General features: G+C 35.8%; 1 protein-coding gene across 8 annotated transcripts in view; it reads left to right on the top strand.

Annotated features, from left to right (window-relative positions):
• Positions 1–13,200, top strand: part of LOC131693780 (transcription factor AP-2-epsilon) — a 402,059-nt gene that overhangs the window by 385,767 nt on the left and 3,092 nt on the right. For all 8 annotated transcript variants that reach the window (XM_058981904.1, XM_058981906.1, XM_058981903.1 and 5 more), the window contains one exon: positions 5,702–5,909. In XM_058981904.1, coding sequence (XP_058837887.1) covers positions 5,702–5,909 — 208 coding nt within the window. The remainder of the gene's footprint in view (positions 1–5,701; positions 5,910–13,200) is intronic.

The following is a 13,200-nucleotide window of genomic DNA, read 5'->3' as shown; positions in this document are numbered from 1 at the left end:
CACCCCTGAGTTGATTCGTAGTAGCACCAAGAGTACTTTCTCCAAATCGGAAAAGTCTAGCTACCGAACCAACTTGCCTGAAGTTTGTATGTGATTTTTCGACAACTTACACGGAGAAGACGCACTAGCTCCCATTTTCGCCGCTAGCTGGCACTGTATGCATCGTTTTATCACTGTAATAAGAAAGATAATATAATTGTCTACAACTTTGTCGAAAACTGCCAGTCAATCCGGCTTTGTTAAAAGAAGTTAACGCAGTGATGTTTGAGTCAGTTTTGCATGGGGCCTAGCAGCGCATGGTTGTGTATCAGTACTCGATTCCCACAAACTTTACATTTTTGTGGAATAATGGTTAGATTTGGCTCAATATGTAGATTAGATATAGCTCAATGTATATTCAGAAGATTTGTAGGTCATAATACGAGTTATGTTTCGCTTAGAAATCTTTTATCGAATACATGACCCTTATTATTTACTATAATTCTTCTGAATATGCTATCGAACTAAACTATTATTGTCATTTCTGTGTTTTACAAAATTATTGACCTTTTAAATATTTTTAGGTGGAATTCTAGATTTTGCCACTCCGCATTTTTTGTTTGTTGTTATTTTCATTTAATCTAGTTCTTCCAATTTGCTTATTTACTTAATTTATTACAATTGTACCTTTTCTCTATATTCCATTTTTCTCCATATCTTTTTTCATTTTATTTTAATTTGTACTTCGTTTTCAATTTCGTGTTTTTACCGAAGTATATCATTTTGCTTTTACTACTATTTTATGTTTTCCATTTTGTTCTTGATTCCAATTTGTCATTTTTTCTATTCTCGTTATCTCTATTGTTACAATTTCTTCCACTCATTCCATACAATTTCAATTTATCAAATTTTTCCGTTTCGCCCATGTTTTAAATTATTCATATAATTTTCATTTTATTCATTTATACCCATTCTTCTTTCATACAGTTTTACCATTTACATTTACATTGAAAAAGGCCAGCTTTTTTAATTGGTTCCTTCGAATATTCCATTGAGGTTTTTCGATTCCTAATTTGCAGTTTTCACTATTTTTATATAAAAATAAAAAGTCAGTTAGAATAAGCATCTAATGAGATGTATTTTCTGAGACGGGCTATGTTTCAGAACATTGCAGCACTTTGACCGACCAGGCCGAATGAGTTTTTGTTGTTGTGATGTATTTCCTCATTCTAGATGAATCTTTGCACATTAAGTCCCGATCAAACTTATGCAAAACTGAAAACAGGGTTACTACGAAAAATACGAAATGGCGCTTTTTAAGGCCACTTAAAAGTTCAAAAAGGTATTCCACTGTTTGCAATCGACTAATATATGAGATTGTAAAGATTTGCTATATAAGTGAAATTTCTGAAGCTTCACGTATTTTCACAAATTTTTGAGAACCTAAACTTAAAAAAAAATGTTTTAAAAGTTCTAGCCTATGATAACATCAATCGATTGCTGCGTAAAAATATATCTTGAACACGATAATGATTATTTCAAATTGCTTCAGCCTGTGTATGTACTAAGATGTCCTCTACAAACACCAGTTCAAAAATTGATAATCGACCAATGTTTATGGTAGTAATAAAATGTTAAAACTACACACAAGAAATAATGAAATTTAAACGACATGTAAATCAATCCGAATGTAAACATACAAAGCTTGAATCAAAATTTTGATTGAAAATTACGTTAAAATCAATGTACTTAATTGGAGCATCAAAAAGCATACGATTTTACACTTTTATACGTGTAATATTACATGCCATTCATTTTACAGCAATATTGGAGTAAAAATACACTGAAGTGCATTGGTTTTCCGTTTAATGAAACTGTAATTGTCAATGAACGTGTAAAATTATGATTAAATTCCTTGAAGAAAGCACGACAAGTCGTGTGGATTTGTGGTGGAACTCAATTTTATATTTATATTCATGCTCCAAATATGTGCATGAAAATAAACTTAAAATTACAAAATATTTTTTTCTGTGTATGTTCTGAACGGGTGTACCCCATTAGGCATAAATACGTTAGGCATACGTACGTTAGGCATAATGGAGGTTAGGCATGCTGGACGATTGGCATAATGGACGTTAGTCATAAATTATCATATTGAAGTATCCTTTAATGAAATAACTTTTTGGTGGTGACAGACTCGGGTGGTAAGAGCGCAAATGTTTGAAAATTATTGAATTTCTCTGGAAGCTGATAAAACTCGATCAACATTTTTATCTATTGTATATACCTCAAGAAATCTTCACTTAAATAAAAGATGCAGAACGAATGCACATCGAATGAACGAATGAACAATTTGCGCATCTCAAAAATAGGCTAATAATTCTCGTTTAAAATCAATCTATGTTGTATTTAGGAATGAATGAAGCACATCAACCACTTCATGCCCATGTTGTTTGTAAACAACAACGTTTTTAAACTGCTAAAACTTTTGCTTTAAGCAGAATTTACTCACAAACACAAGGAAAACCAGTATCTGGGACTTAAAATTTAGAACTGAAGTTATTGCTATTAGTCTGATTTAACTCTGCTGGAGCAGTACCACCACAGATATTTACAGTTGGCGTTGATAGATGAAATTTTTATGTATCTTCATTATTTTCCATTATTATTGAAAACTGATAAAGCGTATCAATTTGCACCGTCTTCGACTGTCTTTTCCTAGCATATAGAATATTGATAGTTTTCTGGGAGAATTGTGTTGAACACCGGAAGGTAAATATTGAGCAGCTTCCAGCACTGCGAAAGAAGCATTTTTCAAAGCGGGGTTTTCGTGTTTCTTGAACCCTATCAACGCTAGAAAAAAGTTGGGAAAGTAAGATTTAACTTAGATTAGTCCTTCATGCATGTAAGGTGTAATTGTCCAAGAAAAAAATATATAACCTTGAAGAACAGCTCATGAAAGAAAGAATGATGCATTTTATTATTCATTCAACGAATATACGAATATTGCTGGTTCTATATTGATTAACTCCCATATTCTTAAGCACAATGATTGTATTCTCGAGGCCATCATAAATGGAACTACGGAAACTCTTTGATGTGAGAGAGTTTACTCCTGTAATGTAATGAGTTTCCGAAACGAAAAAGGTATCGTCACCAACGTAGAATCCGTAGCCTAATGTTGATCCTGTACATTGCACTGCCGGTTTCCATTGGATCCAAAATTTAACATCTGTTCATTATTTTGCTTTTATCAAAATTGGTAATATATCTAAATGGTTAGAAATTTGCTTGAATTTAAACTGAATTTTCTTCATCTCGTCTACAGAAAAAATAGAAAAAACTCTACACTTACAAGGGTTAAATATCTCGTATGGTTTTTTTTTATTTTGGAGTCTCTCGCTAAAATTATGCGAAGGTATGGTATAGAAAACTTAACCTGAAAAAAACAAGCGAAATCTCTAACAAAAGCCTTGCGATTATTTTTATATTTCTGTGAATTATGCCTATCGTCCATTATGCCTAACGTACATTATGCCAATCGTCCATTATGCCGAACGTCCATTATGCTTATCGTACTTATGCCTAACGTATTTATGCCAAACGTCGCGCACCCGTTCTGAACTCCCCACTGCCCTTACAAATTTTCTCTTAAGAGGGTCTTCTAGTACAAAATTTAAAAAAATAAAAATTTTATTTTCTGCATATTTTGCATATTTAAGAAAAATGTGCTCGTGAAAGGTTTTACTCGTATTTGTCTTGGTTCATCTTCTAGAGCCCATCAAACGGATTTTCATGCGAGGCTGACAAACAGATCCAAAAGTTGATAAAATCGGAGATAAAAAAAAAATCGGGGGCAGGCAAAATTGGGGGTTGATAAAATGGGGGGTTGATAAAATCGGGTCTACACTGTATTTCAAACTAATTTACTTACAATCTTGAACCTTCAAAATATGCGGAGGAAATCCTAAATTAATTAGTACTGCATTGGAATCATTTCCAACATTAAATAAAAATTGAATAATTTAAAATTCTACGGTGATGTAACCCCTTAATGGCCTAATTCTTCTCGACAATTTCCTTTAAGAATAATAATGACATCCGGATATTATAAGAATTTAACGATATGTTTAAGTAGGGAAAGCTTGCTGACGTATTTTGATTAAATATTTTACCACAACCTGATCTTGGAATGTACAGTGTATGAAAGGTCTTCGAAGCATATTTTAGGATACCCAATGGCAATCAGTCTAATTGGATTAAAATATTTTCTGTTTCCAACTATTTAAATGAAATTGAATATGTTGAAAATTAAAAGTCATGTTTAACGAAATTTGAACAAAAATAGTACATCTCGAAAGAAATTTACTGCTTATATTCTTTCGGAATGTATGCAACAATCTTCGCCAGCGACCCTAATTATTACCCCTACTGGGAAGATAGGTATTTCTCCACATATTCCTGTTGTTGATAAACTTCATGCCCAACTATTTCCAACAATCTCTAAACATACTGAATGCCAACGCTCGCTTAGCATCTTATCTTTCCTGTAAGATAACGATAACAATAGCAGCAGCATCTTTCCAGCAACGTTCAACAAACAGCCGAAATGTTCAGAAGAAAATATTCGCATCATAACTCACAAGATGCAAGCTTCCGTATCCGCGCAGCTTCTCGACCCCATCCGCCTGCCAAACCCCTTTAAACCGAGAAACATTTTTCCTCCGCACTGTGTCCGCATGCCAAAAAACTTCCCTCGTCCTCGTCTATTTAGCCCGATCCGAAATGGTTTTGTTGTCGCGCTGCCAGTACACAAACCAAACCAGAAGCGACGAGGGTAGAATGTTTCCATCGACAAGTCCCGTACCTATATGAGCTCCGAAAAACGAGCTAGGAGCGGAATGTCAACAATTTGGCGTATTATAAACGACGGAAAATTCATAAACATATGTTTATCGATCAAATCTGCAAAATGTTGCCCTTTCACTAGTCCATACGGTGTGGTTGAAATCTCGTAAGTGGTTGACTTGCTTAGAGGGAAGAATTTAGCGGCGAATAACTTAGTTGCTAATTGGCTGAACTCCACTATATGCGTGTATTAAACCCAAAAATAAATTAATTTTATATGAGCTATGTAAGTTTAAAAGCTGAGACAGATCATAGGTACAACAATCCCGTATGGAAATTAGACCTTCTGTTCCGACAAAAGACGCTTTAAATTCTCGGTGCCCAGGACAATTGATGGGGTAGAGCAAAATAATGTATGATTAAAAAAGCGGTGGTCAAAAACCTAATAATTGGGAACCTTGAATTTATCTCGCTTTAATCAGTGTCCAAACAATGAAAAAATGGTATCAAAAACGATTAAGAAAATTAAGATAACTCGAAAGTAAATTTCTTCTTTCAAAGCATCCCTTCCGCATGTCGTCACTCTCACAGACTTTTGGAGTTTGTTTCCTCGCTTCTTGCTGATAGACAACTAGAAAGAGGCATAGTTGCCACATACTTTCCTCGTCGGAATTGTTTTTACTGCCGAAAATCTTCGATCGTTGAAATTGTTTCCTACTGATTTCTTCCAAGCCCCGAGGATAATTTGACTATCTCAATCCAGCCAGTATGCAGCGAGCATTCCATCCTAAGCCATGCTGGCTATAGTATGATACATAATTATATGGATAATATATATTTTTTTTTCTTTTTTCATTCATCCCCCTCAACACAGACACAACTTTCGCACGGATTTCCCTACTCGGACCGACGAAGTGACTACAGCGGCTCGATTGGAAGCGGTGCGGGAGGTACGCGGCTTGGAGCACACGAACACGATCCACTGTCGCTGCACCAGGCGCTACAGAGTGCGGTGGATGACGGCCAGAATCCGGTGATAGACGAGAATGCCGGTTTCATGAGTGATCTGCCGCTGCTGAAAAGTGAGTGATTTTTTCATTATTGTCCATTGTTTTTACTATTTTAAAGGTGTTATTTTATTCAGGCTGTTTATTTGACACAACAGTTTTAGGGAACATTTTAAGACCGTTTGGGGCAATTGGGTACTATTGAGTGAAGGGGTCCCTATAGTCCTTATCCCGAAACAGATTAAGAGTGACATTCGATGAATATGATTAAACAATGATTGATCAAGGGCTCTATTCTCACAGTCACGTCACCTAGTAACTAGAAGAAAATTTCCTTCTAGTCACTAGGTGACGTGACTGTGAGAATAGGCCCCCAGTATATCGTATTTTATTTTATGGGATCCAAAATGGGATATTTTGTAAAGGCAATTGAAAAGATAAGAAAACAATTGAAGGCTGGAAATATACGTTGTGTTTCTCTTAATAACATCCGTGTAATTGAATGTAGTAATTCGAACTACTTAGTTACATTGTGTTGCTTGAGGATAAAAAGTTTTTGGGCCAAGAAGGAGAAATAGTAAAATAGGGCTAATTTACCATAGTAGATCCCATATTAAATACCACATGTTGGTGTATTTATGGGTTATTGAAACCATTTTATGGTGTCTTTTGGCACGGACCATGTTTAAGGTCTTTTCAAGGAACTATGTGGTGTTTGAACCCATGAGTATTTGCTCGGGAAGGGTTTCAGCGTAAAAAAGCACTTTTTGTGCGATTTATTAAGAAATTTTGGTAGAGTGAATTAATCAAAACTTTTATATATTATATTGCAATTGCAATATTATCCTGTAATTTTTCCATGCAAAAATACAGTAATGTTTCGATTATATCACGCTTCTATGTCCATATATGTATACATGTATATATATATATATATATATATATATATATATATATATATATATATATATATATATATATATATATATATATATATATATATATATATATATATATATATATATATATATATATATATATATATATATATATATATATATATATATATATATATATATATATATATATATATATATATATATATATATATATATATATACTGTATCGACAAGCGACTCGGTGACGAAGCTTGTTGTGGAATGTTTGTGGAAAAAACACGATTTGCGGTGTTAACTTCCATTTAAAACAAAAAGTCACCGAGTCGCTTGCCGATAATTTTGCATGAAAAAATTACAGAATGTTATTGAAAAGTTTCGATAAATTCGCTTCACCCAAATTTATAAAAAAAAGTTGGCATAAAAAAACATTTTTTTATCGCTGAAACCCTTATCCCCCTTAAGCATACAAAACATGATCAATAAAATCATGATTTTGAACGTTCAAAGCTATCTGTGGGCTATAATATCCCAGGAAGAGCACATGATAATTACATTGATGATTGTAAAGATTATTCAATCTCTCAAGCGATTAAGATATTACATCTATTTAAATTTCACGCCCAACAAGCCGTCTCCTAGGTACTAGGGGCAGTCGTTGCTCTGGTCGCGTACCAGTGGTGTTTTCAATAATGATGCAAAAACTACAATACTAGATGATTTTCGGTATGCCGTCTGCCTACAGTACTGACTAGTGTTCTAGCGTATATAGCTTAGTCTGGGCAATAACAAGCGCTCATCGCTCGAAATACCTTTAAGAACACCGGAGAAGAAGTTTGTTCAAAACTCAAATCACCATCTTTGTCATTGTCCTTGTACCCACGAACAGACGTACGTCAATACTTAACATCTACCACTACGGTGTAGTTTCACCTAGCAGAAATATGACATACTTATTGTTCTTTGCCTTTGCACAATGTACAAGTAATCAAAGATCTTCAATCTTAAAGTATCCTTATCTGGCCGAGTTAGACCAGACTGGACCAATGATTTGAAAGATTGAGTTATGTCACGATACATGATTCGTTGTAATCAATGAAGTGCAAAACTATTAATTATAATACTCATTATGGGGCAAATGTCTAGCCAATTTACAGTGACAGACAATTTTAATTACTGAATAATTTCATAAATATTTGCATATTTATCAAATATTCTATGTATCAAACTGAAATTATGTGATAGTTTTTAAAACAACTAATCAACATGCTACTAAACGCTTAATTATTAGGGCCATTTTTTACACCCGTACAATTAATTTATAGTTCATATTGTAGTTTCTGAAATATCCCGATCCATCACGCGAAATTGATAGTATAAAATAAATTTTCAGTTCCGAAAGCAAAAGTTCGGCTACGATTCCAATTAAGCAAACGTCAAATAAATCAATAACTGCAACAATTAATTCATCTTTATTTTGAATAAATTCTTGCACTCGCCGCCTATCAACGGGTGCACAACTTCATCAGTTAGCTAATTCCACCAATTTTTCGTCCGACCAATGTCACTGATAAATTGCTCTCTTCATCTTTAGTTTCCGCTTCTGTATCGTCCAAAATGTCTCTATTGGACAGAACTGGGGCACGGGCATAACGTAACTAAACCATCATGTGACTTAATAAAGGGTAAAATCCATTTGTTGACGCACACCCTCCTATATACTTTCCAATTATTAGTTTTATCGGTCACAAAAATCCTGATTTGCTTGCCACAGGTACAATTCCCTTGCCAAATCCATAATTTTATTTGAGAATTTATCCGAAAAAAACAAACTTTAATCTTCTAGAAACCAGATTTGTAAAATTCAAACCCCGGCTTTTGCATAGGTTTCATCGTCAATCCAGACATATCTATCGAGTTTCGTAAGCTCCTAACCGTACAGCAAACGGACCCGGATTTTGTAGATTTTTGTTGTTTGGGGCTACTGTTAGGTTGTTTACTTGCACGGTTACATTTCTAGCCTTCTAGGAGAGGGATTTGATACATATTTCAGTGTGCAGTTTAATCGCCATGGTGGCATAGATCTATGACGAATAAACCAAAGTGTTCTAAGTGGTTGGTTTTCCCGAAAATACAGATTTCAATATGGAAGCTGGGACGACCTTGAGAGATGAGCAGGAGGAATCTGCTTCTCGTGGAACGTGGAATTTGCCTAATTAGTGAAATGTAAACGAGACCAATTTAAAGTTGGACCTCAGTCGAAAAGACCATCATATAATCTTGTCAAAAAGCCTTCTAACTGACAGGCATTTAATTGTCTAGCAAAATGATAGGTCTTGGCGTGTTTTTCTCAGTTTAGAAACAAATCAGGAGTCATGCAAGGAAGCAATATGAATACATTACTGTACACGCTGTTCTTCAAGGATTCAGAATTTATATATGGTGTTGTGAGTAAACCAGTAAATATACACCTTGTTATCCACTCTAGCGAGGATTGTATCTGCCTTGAAGAGCCTGTAGTGTGACTTTTCGAGATGACATCACACCGCTATCATATACGATTACCAAATCATGCGGATTTTGAAACCCAACTTGAGGTTGTGATGTATTGGTCGTTTCAAATCGAGACCAGCAAAATTTCCCTAAGACATCAAACAGAATTTCTCTTTGTGCAATCAGTGACAGTAAATTGAAAATTTATTGATATGTTCAAATTTATTTGACACGAATGAATACGTTAGCTTAACGGGGTCGTGAGTCTTTACCATAATTAGAAAAAAAAATTACACGACTTGAAGACCGCGGTCGATTATTTTGATATGCTTCTTCGGTTTACTGACTGCGATCGTGAAGCGTTTTTTCTCGTTGTCTGCATCTTGTTTAGCGGTACTGGTCGTTGTCACGGAAGCGCTGGCTGTACTCGTTGATGATTCAATATTAGTTGATGGTTTAACCGATGTTGGTGATTATATTATAATCGTCTGTGATTTAATTTTAGGTGGCGCAGTCATGATGTTTGTTTTGGTTGTATTTGATATTTTTTTCGTGAGGGTTTCAGCACGGTTTCAGCTTATTCACAGAACTGGCCTTTGGAGTTTGTTGGTCATAGGTGCACAGCATGGAGGGGAGTACCTGGTTTCAGGGTCACGAAAGAAAGAATGGAACATTTAGGCCGCACCATTGGCGATACCGATGAAAAAACTCCTCCAAGAATCGTCTTCAACGAAAACCACTTCTCCGTTGTGCGACACTAATCAGTGGGATGCGCCATCAAGTGTACCCGAAGATAGATCTTGAAGTCGGGTCCTTAACTGGACTATCCACCATATACAGGGGGTTTAACCTTAACATTATCATGTTCAACGAAGTTGTTCGTGTTGTTATTGTATATGAATTGATAAAGTGTGAAACGATTTTGAAATTGTACAACTATTACATTTTATACTTGTCAAAGCTGAATAAGGGTAACTTATAATTGGCGATATACATTTTCTCTTTTAACAAGTATCGCTTCTTTCGCATGGGTGGATGAGTTCTAGATGTTTTGAAGTCAATGACCGCTGTGAAACAACAATGCATGGTCCACTCGTTATACTCAGGATGGAAAAGGGTTACTTAATAACTACCAATATACAAAAGGTACATAATACGCACTATAACAATAACGTTTCTTTGTTTGCGACTTCTATAGTGCAGCGCACAAGATCGTTTCGGGTATGTGTTTTCTTCACGCTACGCGCAGTTTCCTTTGTACGCTTGTCGTGACCAGTGTCGTTGATCGTTGAAAGCAAACATAAATCCGAAGTGCAATGGATTAATTTTCGACAAACATATGATTACGGCCTAAAAGCCAACTGTCAAAATCCACTTTGAATGGAAATTCCAGACAAACCGTTACTAGTCGAACACAGTTCACTACAGTTTATGAAAGAGAAAACTTTTCTCTTTCGTTTACGAACAACATCTGTGATTGGCGTGTAACGGTTTGTCTGGAATTTGCATTCAAAGTGGATTTTGACAGTTGGCTTTTAGGCCGTAATCATATGTTTGTCGAGAATTTTAAACTCGCAATTTATATTCTGAGAAAATGTTCAACAATATTTTTAAAATAAAGGTTCATTTAAGTGGACATTTTAGTTATTCTAGATAAATATTTTGAAATCGCAAACTTAGAACTTCGCAATGGGAATTTTAATACTGAATTCATGGAGCGGCAAATAAAATAAAAATGAGACTGGATTCACTAGCTGAGAACAAATTCTTCGATTTTTTTATTTAATTAATTAATATTATTTGATACAGCTCAATGCGTTAGCACAAAATGAGCCATTGCATTACCCGCTTGGAGGTTATTCGGTCAACCCTCGCTCGCGTTTTCGTTCACTCGGACTCAAAAAAAAACTTGTTTTTCTCTTCACATAACAACTCAAAATCTGCTGGACTAATCGTTTCGAAATATTACCCCGTATTTGGCCACATAATTCTCCAGATAACAATGAGAGTTTTTTTTTCAATTTTTGAAATTTTTGAATCACTTCGAATTAAAAAAAACGATTTTTGCTAAAAAAAAAAGACGGCTAATAATAATAATCATAGTTTTGTAAAAAAAAATCTCTTGTTATTACCTAGAGAATTGTGTGAAGAAGAACTGTGCATAATATCAAAACAATAGGACCCTATTCCCGTTTTTTTCGAGGTGCCTCCGGATATTCAGTGTCGTTCACCCAATTTTCAACATTTCGTAATGAAAATTAAGAAACAAGTTGTTCAAATTTAGCATTGTTATATGAAAATTAATTGAATAGACCATTACTCTCCGTATCGCCAAAAATATGAGAAACGATTTTTTTCACTGTGAAAACCATACCCCTCCCTCTCCCCTTTATGTGTTTTAGGGATCACGGAAAAATTGAACAAGTGACAAAGAAAAATGAATAACAACTGTGCATTGTCTCAAGAAAAAAGAAAACATTGTAGTTATTAGTTCTGTCAATATGGGAAGTACAAGAACCACAAACGGTTGCCAAATTTGATGCTGCTGTTTAGGCCATAATGACAACTACAAAAGCAGCATCCAGTACTCCAAAATGAACAACTAGCGCCATCGACGGGGATGTTTATACCAATGCCAGCGAGTTTACGCTAACCCGTAAGTACAAGAGGCAAGGAAAAAATCTTATCACGAGTACCAAGATAGCTTTGATAATAAAGATATTGACATTAAAGGCAAAGGAGTAGTAAATGACCTCTAAGATGCGGTAGGCATGCAGACAAATGTTTTTCTACTGCGAAAGAAGGCCTTAATTAATTAACAGTGGAGCAACATTTGCGGTAAACTTGGGACAATTAGGCATCCAATCACAAAGGGATAAATGTTGCACGAATAAATTTCGTATATTATTGATCCATTGGGGTCATTCTTCTACAGAAAGTGGTACCTTTCTACGTTTAAATTTTTGAACGCTCCTTTAGATCAATAAGTCGCTTACTTACTCTACGTTATCTTCTATAAAAAGGTCACACAAACATGCGGCGAAAAGCTCCGCCACTCCATGAATGAATAACAGGGAACTACGGTGCCAGCGTAAATTGCACGACCACTTATATTCATTCTTCCGCCAAGCTATCCGAGAGCCTCCAACGTACCATGTGAGGAAGTTATCGTTATAATGGGATTATAAATGATCCCAATGAGGACGTGGCGGGAGCACGCACAGCAGCAGAATCCAAAAACAGATGCGAAAATCTCATTAGCATACTAATACTGTCAACCGGGGCTTCGGGTGACATCGAGTTTGTCTGTTTCTTGCGGACCCGTCCACTTCACGACGGTTTCTCTATCTATGGGCGATGATCTCCGCAAGTGTTACCCCAGTTGGTCACTAATCTCGGTACGGTATTTATGGTATAGGGTGACACCGTGCAACCGTGCTGGATCTAATCGGAAGGAGCGAAAATGAAAGAATGGAAACTTGATCCCTATAGCCAATCGCGATAACATCACTCTTGGGACCTGTTGTTGAAACCGATCATCCCGCTTTTACCGGTCAGACACTCAGTCGGACAAGTTGATCGACAAGCTGATCTGATGGGACGCACGCAATGCCTTCAGGAAGTGCAGCCGATTTGCCCGGTTCGGATAAAATCAGCTGCACTCATGAGAAAAAGAGGTGCTAATTAATCGAAGAACTTTGCGTCAATGTCGGGCTAATACAGACATCATCGTAAAGTTCCTCTCGTTATGGCGGAGGGTAAATCACAGAGGGAGACCCGATTATTAGCCATCGGATGAATGAAACCATGCGGCATAGGAAGCGGGAGAAGAATGCACACAAAAAAAATCTGTTAAAGCGCACACAAAGGTGTATTGTAAATTGTAATTTGAAGCTCCATGCTTCGACATTGAACAATGTTTTTCCTCGGACGACCTCCTGAAGTTTTTCGGCACGAACGGCGACTGAGGGTCTCTG

Source organism: Topomyia yanbarensis, chromosome 3 (genome assembly GCF_030247195.1).
Source record: "Topomyia yanbarensis strain Yona2022 chromosome 3, ASM3024719v1, whole genome shotgun sequence".
NCBI lineage: Eukaryota > Metazoa > Arthropoda > Insecta > Diptera > Culicidae > Topomyia > Topomyia yanbarensis.
Note: the sequence above shows the minus strand (reverse complement) of the source record. Positions and strands in the feature narration are given on the sequence as shown.